Here is a 16,161-nt window from a genome sequence, read left to right on the forward strand (position 1 = left end):
GATTTTCTAGACGTGAGAAATGAAGGCGAGATAAGTTCTGAAATATAAATTATATGCAGATACCAAGATCAGTATCATGAGATCATTTGCCTTAGGAAATCCAAACAGGAAAGAAAGTTTTCGCTGACCAAACGAAACTTAATAGTTAAATTTGGGTAACCAGTCATCATACTATTCACTGATGGACATATTTATAAAAGACACACAGAGAAAGCTCATCAATCAAGTGATTTCATAAATTAGCTGAGACCATGATACCCAGGCGTCATCAAAGATGAATCATCATTCAAGTAATAAAGGTGCCAACAAGTTTGTCCTTAACTGAGCCTTTTGCAGACATCCAAGGTGGCCTCATTACTAGGTAGTAACCTAGTATTCAGGAAAAGGAAAAAGGAATTCAGGATGAAGTCGCCACACACAGTCTCATTGCCAGAATTCTGCTTGTTGTAAAGGGCTCCACTTTTTTAGATCTGTAAGAAGGATCAAATGCAGCAAGAGATCCAAGCTTGTGGTGAATGGTGAACTGAAGTGAGATATTGGAAACAGGATGGTGACAGAAATGACACAAGGGCCTAGAGGAGCCCAACTTCAACAGGTGCTACACAGGAATTCTGGGAAAGAGCAACAGATGGACTACATGGACATGCACCCATCAGGAGGAAGTAGGTAACTCTGAACAATGGCGCTGGATGGGTTATGAGGCAGAGAGGCCTCGTGGCATAACAGTGACAGGTCCTGCAAACTGTGGCTATAGCCACAAACCAAAGGAGAGTCTTCAAATGTATACAGTGTGAAAAGAACTCCTGCTAGACATCACTGACTCTAGGCACATCCACACCCCTGGAGAGGAGTGCAGTTTGTACTGTCAACTGCTAATTAAGGGCTAATGATGACAGCTGTTTGATAACACCTTAAATTAATGAAAGTAACTGTTTTACTGGAAATGGATTAAAAATGTAAATGACTATTTCAACAATTTTTAGCCTAAAGAATTGTATATTTTGAAAACACCAGTTAGTTGTAATGACAAAACTTTTTTCTCCTAGTGTAGGATGGGCACTTGTTACTACAGTGCTTCCATGATGGTAATTATGCTTTGTTAGGGCTCCAATTTGCCTTTTTTTTTTTTAAGACAAAGTTTCACTTTATCACCCATGCAGTGCATGGTCTCGGCTCACTGCAGTCTCTACCCACTGGGGTCAAGTGATTCTCATGTCTCAGCCTCCTGAGTAGCTGGGATTACAGGCATGCCCATCACATCTGGCTAATTTTTGCATTTTTAGTGGAGATGGGGTTTCACCATGTCAGACAGGCTGGTCTTGAACTCCTGACCTCAAGAGATCTGTGTGCCTCTGCCTTCTAAAGTGCTGGGATTACAGGTATGAGCCACCATGCCCAAACTCCCATTTGCTTTGAAACTATTAGTAACTCTTCATGACACTGAGCTTGCTACTGAGTTTCCTTACATAGCATCAGAGATAATATTTAGTTTTAAACACAGGACAAAATTAGAAAGTTGCTCAAAAGTCAACACTAGGATGTCAACACATTGCCTTGGAGAAAAAAAACAATGAACTCTGGAAGCTTTTTACAAACAGGAGTTGTAAAACAACGCAAGACTTTTAGGATGATTATGAGCTTGGGAAGAAAAACGTGGTTACAGCCAAAAGTTGAAGGTTTTTAAGAAAAAGAAAATAAAAGAACTTTTAGATTTTAAAAATGTATTTAACTTGGGTCTCACTTTTTTCTGGGTTTCACTGAGTTGTTTTTTTGTTTTGTTTTTAGATAAAATATGCATTTATGTTAGGTTTCACTAATTTTTCCTGATAGTTATTGTATTATGTAAGATAAATGGGCCTAAATTATAGCATAACAAGATTCATATAAAGGGTAGGAAATAGCATTTTGTCTCTGAGGCATTCAAATCTCTTGAACATGGCTAGTTCACGAAGAGAAGCACATGTAACCTAGGTAAACAGAAGGCATTCAATAAATATTTGTTGAATGAAGAAACAGCCTAGACACAATTCAAAAGTATTATACAGACTGGGTCATGATTTCTCAATGGAAACTAATAAGAAGAGTTGAAGGAAAAATGGGCTTTTAAATCCTGGCTTTCCAAGGTGTTCCAGACTGAAGAACCATTAATCTCTGACTACTTTTGCTTTCTTTTGTCTTTGAGAGCAGCTGGCCTGCCTGTCTTTTCCCCACTCAAAAAGGTCAGAAACAAACAAACAAACAAAACTAATAACAACAACAACAACAAAAAACACCACCCTGTTGTTAGTTTACCTTATTTCTTCCCTCGACCAGGTCACCAGAGGTTTAATCCCCTCGTCCAGCAACTCCATGTTTCTTTATATTAAAGAGGACACAGAAGCTGTCCCTGCCAGGTTAGTCCTTGGGGACGGGGCAGAATGTGCACTGCCTTGGCATGGGAGGCATGTGACATGGTATTCAAGGAATCATGTGCCACCATAAAACAATGTAAGCCTAGGTGCTGTTGTTAGATGCACTATATCCGAGGCAGCCAGCAGCAATGGGTAGAGCATGTGCTTGCATGCAGAAGTATGCTATGGGGGTATTTTTTAAAGAATATGTCAAAAAGTGTGGTGTCTCACTGATAACAATGTTGTCTACAGAAAAGAAAAGGTTGAAACTATGTGTGTGGAAGACACACAATTTTGTAGATATGTCATGGTTTTGTAGATAGGATACAGTTTTGGTCAGGTTATATAACTGATAGTATTTGTGAGTTCTTGGATGTTAGCTATAGGATATCAGATATGGGTTAATTTGGGTTTCAACAGAGCTGGACAATAAACACATTCCCTACCAAGCTACTGAGAACCACAGCAATTCTAATGTAAAAATAAGAGAGCATAATTATTCTAATATAGGGTCTTTCTTGAGGATTATGCACTGATAAATGGAGAGATTCCCATACAAACAGCTCATCAGCATAATAAATAATATAAAATCATTTAAGACTATTTCATGTACCATTTGTCCCAGTACAAATGATGGTGCCTAGGTAATATTTCAAAGTGTCTTCTAGTCTTAAAGGTTTCTGATGTCATTCAATATTAAAAGGGTTAGTCCCCAAAAGGCTGTCTGGGTCTTACAGAGAACATAAATGAGTCCTAACGAGCTATATCTACGGCTTTTTGGCCAGATCCACGCCAGTAAAATTAAGCAGAAACTTAAACAATGTACTTATTAAGGAAATAAACCAAAGCACTTTGGGTTAAATTATCATCTGGACATTTATTTCTTTTAATCTCAATATAATGCTGAATTTCTCTAATATTTGTTGTGTATAGACTCAACATAACTATAAATACAAATATTATCCCAATTTGTGAAATCTCAGAGGCAAGATGAAACCAATATTATTGTTATGATTTGAATTGAAGAACTGTTTTCTAAGAAATGACATTATTTCATTTTATCAAAAAGAAATTACAAACTACAGGGTAATGCTGATGGGAACTCTGTTTATGCATGAATATTTACATAGATTAAAAGCAGTGATCCTGAACCAATACTTAATATAGTCGAGTGTCAAATTCAGGTGAGAAAGATCACTTACTATAACCATTATCGTATCACTTGGCAGATGAACTGCATATAGTGAGGTGCTGGTATTCTCCTAATTTTACTTAGTTATTTAAAGATTCAGTTTCTCCAGTGGACAATCAGGTTTTCTTAGTCTTGGTCATGGGAAGAATGTAAAAATTCATATGAAACATTTGCCTTAGCTTAAAGAAGCTAATGAGTTCAAAACACTTACAAAAATAATGCTTCCTGAATCACTGGGAAAGCTAAATGGCATATCTATTTATTTGGCTTAAAAAAAGAATCTTTTTATCTAATATGACTGGTATCAATGATTCATAAAACTACTTCAGTTCAAATTTTAGCTCAAGTGCAAAGAATGAGATGAATAGACCTACGAAATAAAATTCTTGACACAGCTGTCTACCTTTCCACTGTAGAAAATAATGGCTGACTACCTCTAGCAGAGTTAGGTCAGTGTGCTTAGTTATATAAATAGAGAGTATACTTTAATAGCATCAGCTGTTCTATCCAAACAAAAAGGAAAAAGTCAGCAGAGTTGACTGGCAGGTTGTGATCTACAGTCATTTTTATTTCCTAAATTGACCGTATGTCTCCTTGACCTGAGGATTTCCAAGTCCTTTATTCTATAACATAAATACAACTTTTCAAGACTTTATCGTATTAATGCCACCTTTAGAATTAAAGCTTATGGTGATACTATTAGGTAAGTAATCTTTTCAGATAGGTTTAATTAATTTATGGATCATTGCTCTCAATTCATATCTCTTTTCCTTTAATATTTCTATTTCAAATATCCCACTGTTACCACTCTTTGTCAGAATGTCTTCTAGATAATTGGTCTATAGAGATTGTAGTTACATACAATAAAAATAACATAAAACTGCAAATGCAATTGATATAAAAGTAATGCTTCTAAAACAGTGATGTGGTCAAAGGAGGTGAGCTAACTGCAAATGTGTGCTCAGTATGTGTGTGCAGGGGCAGTAAGATGTCTTTAAAAACACTGCCAATGACTTATACATGTAGCTAAAAGAACCTGGGTAACCAAAGTGAATGGAGGTCAAGAATATCTTTGGAATGTACACAAAAAACTAGGATAAAAAGGTGGCCAAATACAAAATTCTACTTATATGAGATGACTAAATGTTTAAAAGTTATTTTTATACTGTATCCTTGAATATAAATTGTTTTCCAGATAGCTTTTATGAATGTACCCAATATGTATACATTTTATATCACTTTTTGACTGACAAATTTCCAATTTGTTATGTTCCTATAACTAGTAACTCATTATTAGTTGTCATTACTGTAATGGGCTAGAATATGCTACATATCTACGGTTTCAATATACAAAAGAATATGTGGGAAAATGACAAAATCAACATACATTATTGAAATAATTATTTAGTTATAATTTTTTTAAATTCATGAATAAAATATTTTTGTGTTTTAGGATAGGTCTGCTTCCTAAACTTATTAGTTATTTGAAGCACATTTTTTATATATAGACTTATCTATATGAAGCTCTCTCTGAGTTAGGATTTTCCATTTCTGGTTAAATCATACCTTTCACATCTTCATCCTCAATTGTTGTATTTGAACTCTCAGTTGACTCCTGATGAGAAGAAAACACAATTTTAGGTTGCATACAATGAAAGCTTGATTTCGTCTTTAAAAATTGGCTAGTAACATACATATCATGCAAAATTCTTCAGCAGGCTATGTGCATATGCTGACATGCAAATAGACAAAAACATTAAGTGGTTTTTAACAGAAACAAAATGTCTGATGCTGCAAACATTTCAAACAGGGAGTACTCTGGTTGTCTAATCTCCAAAGTTGTATAAATCCAGGTGATTTGTGGAACCAGCAGAAATAGGCAGTTTATTTTAAAAACTGTGTAAGGATGTGTTTGTGTTACAGTGCTCTATAAGGTGTGCTTTTTCTGTGTGTTTACAAGAAATTGAATACGTTAGCTGCATGAATTTGAAATTTAAAATAGAACTTTTTTTTATTTCCAATTAATTAATCAACAGAGTACCTTATTTTTGTCAGGCACTATGTTAAGGCCTATGCCTTACTCCTTTATTGGGAGAGAAAGCATTTCACCACATCATTTGATGAAGAACTAAGGGGATTAAGTGGAGATACGCTGAAAGTACTTTTGAGAGGAATTTTCATGTCTGTCATCAGCACAATGGAATTATAATGAATAATTTACTTTTGATGACAATTAGATTATTTTTCATTCTTTTCAAAATTAGAAACTGGATGTTATTGATAAGAAACCTATTTCCATAATAAAAAGACAAAGCTCTTTCTTCGTAAAACTACAAATTAAGTCGATGATTGTTAAGCACACTTAAAAGTACACTGTAACTGCCAAAATTAAGATATATTTCTTAAAATGGTATGATAAATGTGTTTATTAATAATGTCTGAATAAAAAATATTCTAGCAAATAAATTTTGCAATATTCTTAAGAAAGACATAGTTTTCTACTTGGAATGATTTAATGCTAGAATAAAAAATAACTGGAAACCAACTTCCAATCAATAGCTCAGTAATGCAAAACAGATTCTGGAAAACAATGCAGACACCAGTCATTGTCATTTTAGAAATTCAATATTCGAAAAAGTGATCAATTTATATAAACATCATATACAGTAATTAAACCATGGGAAAAACTAATTAAAGATGTACCCAGAGTCTCCATACACACAAAATCAAAGAAAGGAATCTTCATGCATTTCTTAATGCGACCTAGTATTCAAATTTAAACTGATAACCCATGCACTGTAAAATTAAACTAATTCATGTAAGCAAGAAATATCATGCAGAAACTCTTACAAATGATATAGCTAGAACTACTGAAGTGTCCATTCCAGCTGTTACACTCAGCATGTCATTTGTTAATGCTATTAAAAAAATTGTTCTTGAATGTGATGGTCCTATCTCAATGCTTTTTGGGACTTAGATCATTTTCAGTGTCATAACTATAAAATAAATCTTATATTAAAGAGCATAACGCTTCATGTTTTTTATTTTAATGGCTTTAATGTTGATCAACTAAATCTTAACCAGAGAGAAAATGTGTTTTCTAAGTCTGAGGATAAAATGTGCTTTCTAAGTCTTAAACATCATTAATAGGAGTATGGAGAAGATCCATGACTGTATCTAATATTGGAGAAAAGTTTAGTACAGTATATTTTTCTCCCCTTGGAGACATAATAATGTACAAAAAGTAATAAATTGGACACATGGAATACATTCAGAAAAGGTCTTTCATCCTATAGACATGTATGCTACTGCTGTTATTTAGTTAACATGCTATGCAAATACTTTAAAATGTATAGGAAACATTTAGTCTTCTTTCAGTAACAGTAGTTGAACTCCTGTTACTGGAATGTATACTACTCAACAACAAACATATTTCACAAAAAGTGAAACTCATTCTCCTCAAATTCATGCCAAACAACAACAACGACAACGACAACATCATCATCACCAACAGGGAATTAAGAAACAAACAAACCAACCCACAAAAACCACTCTGACAACGGAATAGAATAAAACTCAAATGTAACACTAAATTTTAAAAAAAAATCTATGAAGTCAAGTTGATATTTTTGAAGACAATGGAATGATGTAGTCAGAAATTCTACAGTATCATGCACAATATATCTACAGTACAAAGCACAAAGTCATGGTGAAAAAAATGATAAAATGGAATTGCTTAGACACACAGTCATCTTGACATAAAGACTTCCTTTATGTTTAGCCTGACTTTAATTGACTCATGGTAACATTAGTTTCTCTTTTGAGATGTCATTCATTTTTATTTGCAAGAAGTATGTCCATAGTTCTAAACAAATTAGGCCCAAAAGGAAGTATGGTAGAAAACAGCTAGAATTTTCTTTCCTATTTTTAGACAACGAATTATTTTTTTTTTTGAATATTTGATGAGATGTATAGTCTTGTTAAAGCAAGATGATGTTGATTCTTTCTGAATACCTTGTTTCCATCAGGGTTGTGGATTACAGTAGTTTGGGGCTCCTGAGTGAGAACAAAATAGAGAAAGAAACAGTTCGCATTGGTAAGTACGTTCTTTCTAGTGTGAGGGACAGAGCAGAGTGAGCCAGCTGACAAAACAAAATAGTGACAAGAGCTAAAGCGATGTCAACTGCTGTCAGAGTTGTAGCTGACAATACCTCTGATGAAAGATCTCCCTGGCGAGCCCATGAGATAAGAACCTCCCTACCCAGAAGCAGCATGCAAAAGACCTTATTCTTCATCAGCATTCAAACAAGGCTTCAATATTTAGAGACCTAAAGAGGCACTCACTGTTTCACCTAATCCTATGCTTTCCTTTCTTCTTTAATGAGTGGCCCGTACCATAATGAGTGAACATCTGTACCATAAAGAACTGGCCAAGGACACTGGAGTTAAAACTCCGAGATGATTTCAAATTCTCCAAGAAGATATTTTTTAGTTGCATTGCTTTGAAACTTGATTATGGTATCCTTAATATAATTAACACATAACTGAATACCCTTGTAAAATCTAGAACCACTGGACAACACTTAAAAAAAAAAGACTATACTAAAGAATCCATTTCAAAAGTCCATAAAAATTTTTAAGGAACATTTTTTAAAGTTTACTTAAAGGGTTCTAGAACTAATCATGTAATCACTGTAATTTGAGGCAGATTGCTGTCAAATCCTGCGATAATTCATATCTAAAAGAAAACTTATACTTTATGGACTACATATACAGAATATTTGGCTATAAAGTCATGCTTTTCCATGAAGAAAGTATTGGTTTTTCTATTAGAAAGTGAAGAAATATTACCAAGTGGAGAATAACACCCAAATAACTGATGTAAAAAAATGATTCAATATGCATACATCAGTGACATGCTCAGCACTTTTATTATGTGATATCTTGGTAATGGGGAGGTACTGCAACCCACTGGGAGTTCTCAACCATGGGCACTCCGGCACCACTACAGTTTACACTGCTGTAATATTGAGAGAGAACATATTCACCGCGTCCATTCTCGCTTTCCCTTGGCTACGACTGTGATCAATATTGATATTTACTAGTAATTTGCTATCTTGATGTGTCCTTCCTTTAAATGTTTTTAAATGGAGTCCCATAGTTAACCCAAGTAAAATAATTCCCTAACATTTAAAAATTTATTTAAAATAACAGTATGAGAAAGGCAAATAATAGGAAAAATTTCTGAAAATCATATATCAAACTATGAAATAGTTTAGGGAAAATGTTATGGAACTCAGAGAGCACTGAATGCCAGTATTCAAATTCTGAATTTTAACATAACACCATTCAAAGTGTTAGACTAATTTAATTATTAATTGTGTGGATTTGATTGAGATAGATATAACTGGCTTCTGCTGATATTTCAAAGTTTTATTCTTTGCAATTTCATTCTTTGGATTAAAGTGAAACAGTGAAAATTTAATTTAAATCACAATAAACAAAAGGCTCTAAATTATCTAGTGCCTCTTTATCTCAGAAAGTGAAATCTTACCAAGCCCTTTTAATAAGAGGGAAACAAGAACTCTGAATAAGGTCTACTTTTCCGTTGTCTAGCAACAATCCCATTAGCTCTTCTTGATGTCAGCATTTGCAACATGAAAAGAAGAAACCATTGTTTGTATAATCTAGAACTATCATCATCAGAAGAGCTAAGAGCAACCAAAGCGCTGTATTTTGAATGCAGCATGCAACGATCCAACTACAGAGATCACAGCTATCAGTACAATGTTCAACAATGAAATGAGATAATCTCATGTTAGACCACACTGCTTGACAACTAACTTAACCAAAAAAAAAAAAACCAAAAAACCAAAAGAATGAACTTTTGTCATATTGTAGAAAGCAAAACAAAACAAACAAACAAACAAAAAAACAACAAAAAAAAAACCAAAACCCAACGCCCAACGAAATAAAATATTTATATATATGTATATATATCGTGAAAGCAAATGAGAGAAACCACAAAAAAGGAAAAAAAAAAAAAGAACTTAAGAAGGGTTACAAAGAGTCCAGGTATACCAGCGCCGGGGTAGGAATATTTTCTTTGGGGCTGGTTACCACGTTGGCTTTGTTGTTTATCTGTGGGTATGCAGAAAATAGAAACAGAGATGCCTTAAACCCCTTGGTAGCCAATGTCTCTAGACGCAGCATGTCTACATGGAGATGTAGACACGAAGATAAAGAGCCACTGAAGATGAACGTGAAAGACACTGTGATGACTGACGGGAATGATGATTGCTAGTCTCCGATGGTCACAGACAGGCTGGACCATGTCCGTGATGGTGCAATGAGAAAACAGATGTGGCTGCTGTTGCTGTGCCACCTTAGCAAACAAAGAGCTGCTTCAGTGGAGCTCAACTCAGGTTTCAGAGTATGAAATGAATATAATAATTCTCATACTCTTCAAGCTGGATTCTGTTTCCAAGCTTCCAATTGTTCACTGTTATATTCCTTTTTCCCCCCATTTTATTCTTTAGCCTGAAGTCACACATAGACCGTCTTTCTCTGGCGAGCCATTATTACTTTTTTAGGAGATATCCAATTAAAATTTAGATCTTCTGATACAATGCTGATGTCACAATAGCTTTTAAAAATGATAAGTGTAGATCTTTAAAATTACATCTTTATTAGTGGGGAAATCACACTTTTTATGTTGAATGTAAAAGGACTTTAATTTTTACAGTTGTGTAGGAGGAAAATACTACATTTTCTGTCGAAGTATTACTGCTATCATTGCAGAATATATTTGGTAATATCATTCCCTTGCTTTAACACAACCAGGTTCGACTTTAAAGAAGATATGACTACCACTGTGGAGGCTGTGTGGTAAAAGCAACTTAGAGGATCAAAGAGTATTCTAATGGTCCACAGAGAAGACTCTTTATAGACAAGTGGCAACCAGAAACTACAACTGAGTCGGGGCACTAAGAATCAAAGACCAAAAAGTAATAATCAACATTCTTTTAAACTCATGCATGACAACTTACATTATGGTTATCAAAAAAATGTTAGATAACATTCATTTTCTTACACTATATTATCTAAGTACTGTATTATTTTTTAAAGGAATACATCTCAGTGATTTTAATATAAATATATGTAAGGACTTAAAGAGAAACATACGCTGTATAAAATAAATGAGTATCAAATGGGTATTTACAAGTGATGATACCAGTTTAATTGTTTGGGTTTTCTGGGAAGTCTATACTTGATACCTATATATCCTGTCAAAACTAGTATTGAGAGGAAGATAGAAGGTAACATAAATTAATTTAAATATGTAATCGTTTTCCTTTCTTTTCATCACTATTTGTGTTTACTGGTATCATTATTTTTATAATAAGCTGTAATACTGTGCTGTGTGACCTGCAGGAAAGGATGAGAAAGCCTCTAAACTTTCATTTACTGAAAAAATCTGTAAATGTTGTCATCAATATATATTCTGCAGATAGTCAAAACATTTTTTCTTTAAATCAAAGTGCACAGAATTTTACATGATATTTGTACAAGAGCCAAAAAGAGATAAGAGGTAATAAAGTCTATTAAAGAGGGATCAAAATTCAGTACTTATGTTAGTACAGGGTATGTAAAAAAAGGGGAGGGATGCACACACAAATAATTTCCAATTCAGGAAGCATGTTGGGCAAAACATAGCTGGCTTCCTGTCAAATGAACAGAGGCACTTACGGTTAAAGCACCACATGTATTTAATATGCAATATTTAGTTTATATCAGTGAATGCAAATGAAAGCAATATTCTGAGATACATTTATTTCTGTTTTGAGACATGATACTTGATTTTTTTTTCTAGGATGTGGTTGCCAATAACTGCTTTATTTTGGTGAAAATGTCCCACATGTACACCTATGCACACAAACTTATCTGCACAAGAGCACATGTGCCCCCCACCCACGCACACACCTCCACACCTTCACACATAGATACATAGCATACACGCACCATCATCTCTTCCAGATGAAGGCCATTCTGTCTGGGCAAGACATTCTTTATTGTTAGGTATGGGAAACACGAGTTAAATGAGTATGTGCCTCAACCACACTTTTGGTCATGTTTAATGTGCAGTTAAAAACTTTTTTGTTAATGTAAAGATTAACTTAATGATTTTTTTCCTATGGAAAATCTTTTGGAGGTATTTATAATATTAATTTATTGAAAAACAATAGGAGAATTTCTAAGCAAAAGGCTAGAAGTAGTTCTTTTAAAAGAGTCAAATATCAAGAACGGGTTCAGCCATAGACGTCTTAAAAAAATTTTTTTTTGAGGCAGGGTTTCACTCTTGTTGCCCAGGCTGGAGTGCAATGGTGAGATCTTGGCTCATTGAAACCTTTGCCTTCTGGGTTCAAGCAATTCTCCTGCTTCAGCCTGCCGAGTAGCTGGGATTACAGGTATGGCCACCATGCCCGGCTAATTTTTTTTTTTTTTTTTTTTTTTTAGTAGAAATAGGGTTTTACCATATTGGCCAGGCTGGTCTTGAACTCCTGAACTCAGGTGATCTGTCTGCCTCAGCCTCTCAAAGTGCTGGGATTGCAGGTGTAAGACTCCATTCCCAGACCATAGATGTCTTTAAACTTATAAGAACTCTGGTGCTTTTGTGTGATATAATTCTTAAATATTAGTAGAAGCAGGGTATTTTTCTTTTTTTAAAAAAACATGAGTCAAATAATCAAATCAGATAATTGTACAATGCACTGAATTACTTTCATGAGGCAGGGCAAGATATTCCTGTTTCTCAGGTGTTGAGTTTATTGTTTTGAGGTTAATAAATATTTCTTTTTAAGGTATTTAACTAGAATTAATACATTGTAAGATCACTTTTACACCTTTATAAACTCCATGGTGAACGTATTATGTTGTCCTGTAAATCACACCTATTTTAGCAACCATGAAGAACATTTAAAAATAATCATATAGCATTTTTTTACTTATCATTATACACAAATTCTGTTATGGTCTTTTTATTTTCAAAGAGAGAATTGTACTTTGTCCATGTAAAAGGGCAAACTTGTTAATATAACTTTTTACATGGTTAACAAATTCAACTTCAGAGTAAAACAATATAGCATGTAAGAGGAGTACTGTGTGTTTTGATAGTTGATTAACACTGACCTGTAATGGTCCTACACCCTTTCCACTTACACTATCATAGGTAAATAAGACTTTTATTCCTAAGTGTGAATTTTCACAGGAGGAGAAATCTGGCAGATAGAGATCCTCACCATCATCTGAACACTCGAACTGGATTTCCTTTTCTGAATTGACCAGTCAAAGAGAAAGGAAAAGAAAAAAATATGACCGGTTGAATTTAGAGTATCAAAGCATGGAGTACAGAATAATTTTGTTTTTAAAGAGGAGCTATAAGTTGAATGGAAAAAAAAAAGTTCTGGAAATGTTTTCTATGTAAAAATAGTAATGAAAATAAATATCTCAATAGGAACTGTGAGCCCTCCAACACTGAATGGTACAGGAAAGCCCAGGAGAAGAAAATATTTGGAAAATGTAAGATACTACATTTCTACTATTGCAACATTGGGAAAAAGGCAGTCTTCAACTATCATTATTAAAATCTAAATGGAATAAACAAATCAAAATGAAGACAAAATTGCAGGTTGAGGAAAGCAATTGGTAAATGGAAATGGCATCCCAAAGGAAATGACAAATGCATAATCATCCATGCTCTGGAAATTTCCAAGTTGCACACAGACAGGTGTTAAAGAAATGACTGAATGACTGAACATGAACATTTAAAGTGACAAATGATTTTCTCTGTTATGCTTTCAATATGAACTGACCACCTGACTTTGGGTCAAATTCAAATGTTAGAAAACTAATTAATTCCCAAGAATGTTGAAGTGTTGATGAAGAATGTATGGCATCTGCCCTTGGAAGAGAAAGAAAAGGATTAAAGAAATAAAACATTTAGGTGATACTCTGAAAATATAACAAACATCATTATGCACATATGAGGTTACATTCCAACAAGAATAAATTCCCTTGAAACAAAACACAATCAGTAGGAAAGAAACTGAATTATTTTGTTTAGAAACCTGTAAAGTAAAAATATCCTGCTATTATTTTTCTTGTAAGATTTTTGTAATATTTGTTCAAAACATTCATCTTGAATATATCTCAACACCTTCTGATATAAACACAGGAATAATTAAAACAGGAATAATTATGACCTTGATAAAAACTGCCCAACCACATTATTTTAGTCATCTGACATTCTATTTTCCATACCCCAATGTGAGTATTTTTCAGGCTATACACTTCAACGGCCTTCACATATGCAGCATAATTATTTGGAAAAGCATTTGGTTTTTACAGACTTTTATGTCACCATGTTAGTTTGGAACTGTAGTAAATCAGAGAGAATTCAGACATTCAGTTTCTACAGAAACTCTGTATTGTATGACAATATTATTTTTTCATGACTATTTCATATATAATCCAATAGAAGAAATACAGCTTTTCTTGGTATAAGTGTTAATCATATTTGTATATTAAATCATTTCTATTTCAACCTGCAACATTTATCAGAAACAATAAAAAATAGAACTTGCAAAGACTTAGGAATTATAGTTAACATTTAAAGATTATCCAGCATCTGAAAGTCAGAAATGGATTAGGGGCATCTGTTTAACTTACCTTTACTCCATCTGGCTTCTTCAACAAACTCTTGGCTGCTGTAAAATGAGAATAAAATCAGTTTAGTGAGTTATGCATAGAAACCCACAGCCAGGCAACAGAGCAGTCAGGTTATTGTCTCCTTCTACCACCTTTGCTGAGTTATGGCCAACATATGGCAAGTTATCAAAGTCACACTGATGAGCGCGAGCTTACAGAACATTGAAACACAGTATCACTTTTCTTGGTTTGCCACAGCAAATTTAGAACTAAAGAGTAGTTCATTGTATATAATTGAATACTTTGCCAGTTGTGTTTATTGGACTTTATTTCACTGTTGATTGCGAAAAGGATACTGGAACTTTAACTGGACTATCTTTTTGTAATCCAGAAAGTTGATTTCAGTCTTTGAACATCAGCTGACAGATTGTATTACATGTTCATTCACACCACATGTATGGTGACCATGTCAGTTCTGCCATTTAAGCCCCTCTTTTTAGAGGTTGAAAACTCATTTGTAAAATTTGCTCTGGCTAAATAACATCTTCATTATATTCTTGAAGTCAGACAATTTGCTTTTACAAAAAATATTACTATTTAAATAAAATGGTATATTATTGGCCTAGAGCAAATTTTTTAAATGTTTAGCATATGATATTAAAAAATGGCACTATGTATTCTTTTATACTTTAAAATCAGAATACAAACAAAAGACTTTACAATGAAAAAGTAAAAATAAAATTTGAGACAACACACAAAAAATTTTCAACTAAATCAGAGAAATCTTAAAGCTTATGGTGTTATATAAAACTTCATTTTTCTTGGCGGGGAACTTTTAACATTCCTTCTGTTACTAAACTTCTTGAGTATATTAAAAGGTGAAGCAATTATTTCAAAAAAATCTACTAATGAACGTGTATATACACAGTGAACAGATAATATAAGTGTCAATGACAATTAGTACACCAAGAATAGAACATTCACAAATATGAAGGACACAATATACACTCATGCTTTCATTTAATATTAATTACATATACTTATTTAAGTATGTAAGAATAGAATTTGGCTTCAAAAATGGAAATACCTAGCTGGAATAGAACTGCATGAACACGTAATTTACTGATGTTCATTGATTTGGGGCATTATTTCAATATCATATTGGTATATTTTTAAATTTACTTAAAGATACAAAAATGTTAATTTCATTTAGTCTTTAGCAAGAAAGCTATTAATTTATTATTAATTGAGATTGTAAGAAATAGTTGCCTTAGCTATTATATTGTTTGCCTGGAGCTAAAAAGAAATACTAAATCAATCCTGTGGCAGTTAATAGGTTAGAAAGCAAACTCAGAATAATTGAAATCGCAATAGCAAGCAAAGAGAAGACAATGATTCAGGGTAAGCAGGGATTTGGCCTGGGAGATGCAGAAATGTCCCTTTTGGTTACTATTCACCTTACCTCACAAGAAATATATTCCACATAAAGGAAGAAAAGAAAAAATAAAAACAACTTTATAACCATATACTTATGGACAAATTACTTTAAAGAGCATGTTTGGCAATGAAGTAGAATGAATAAAATACTGAAAACTAAAATGCAGTATCAAGTACAAGATGTTGTAACTGGGTCTAATGTTATTCAGTTGATTTTGAGGTGATGGAGAAAAAAAATTTGCTCTTTCATGCTAAGACATTCAGAAACAATATAAAAACACATATTAGTCATGAGTTTTTAGTCTACAGGATGATGAAAAGGAAACTGTGAGGTAAACAGAAAGCTTCTATATATGGGTACATACATTAATAAAGGCCCAATTTATGTCCAAGATTGTATTTAACACTTTGACAAAATGCACGATTTTAAGTCTG

General features: G+C 33.5%; 1 protein-coding gene across 24 annotated transcripts in view; it reads right to left on the reverse strand.

Annotated features, from left to right (window-relative positions):
* The window catches only part of CAMK2D (calcium/calmodulin dependent protein kinase II delta), a 309,946-nt gene that overhangs the window by 38,991 nt on the left and 254,794 nt on the right, over positions 1-16,161 (reverse strand). For 7 of the 24 annotated variants that reach the window (XM_074396634.1, XM_003929441.4, XM_074396639.1 and 4 more), the window contains exons 13-16: positions 14,311-14,348; positions 9,664-9,723; positions 7,597-7,638; positions 5,149-5,197 (exon numbers count right to left, since the gene is read on the reverse strand). In XM_074396634.1, the coding sequence (XP_074252735.1) occupies positions 5,149-5,197; positions 7,597-7,638; positions 9,664-9,723; positions 14,311-14,348 (189 nt within the window). The remainder of the gene's footprint in view (positions 1-5,148; positions 5,198-7,596; positions 7,639-9,663; positions 9,724-14,310; positions 14,349-16,161) is intronic. The other 17 variants (XM_074396636.1, XM_074396635.1, XM_010340053.3 and 14 more) reach the window with 5 other exon arrangements.

The sequence above is a fragment of the Saimiri boliviensis genome, chromosome 3, assembly GCF_048565385.1.
Source record: "Saimiri boliviensis isolate mSaiBol1 chromosome 3, mSaiBol1.pri, whole genome shotgun sequence".
In the NCBI taxonomy this organism is placed as follows: domain Eukaryota; kingdom Metazoa; phylum Chordata; class Mammalia; order Primates; family Cebidae; genus Saimiri; species Saimiri boliviensis.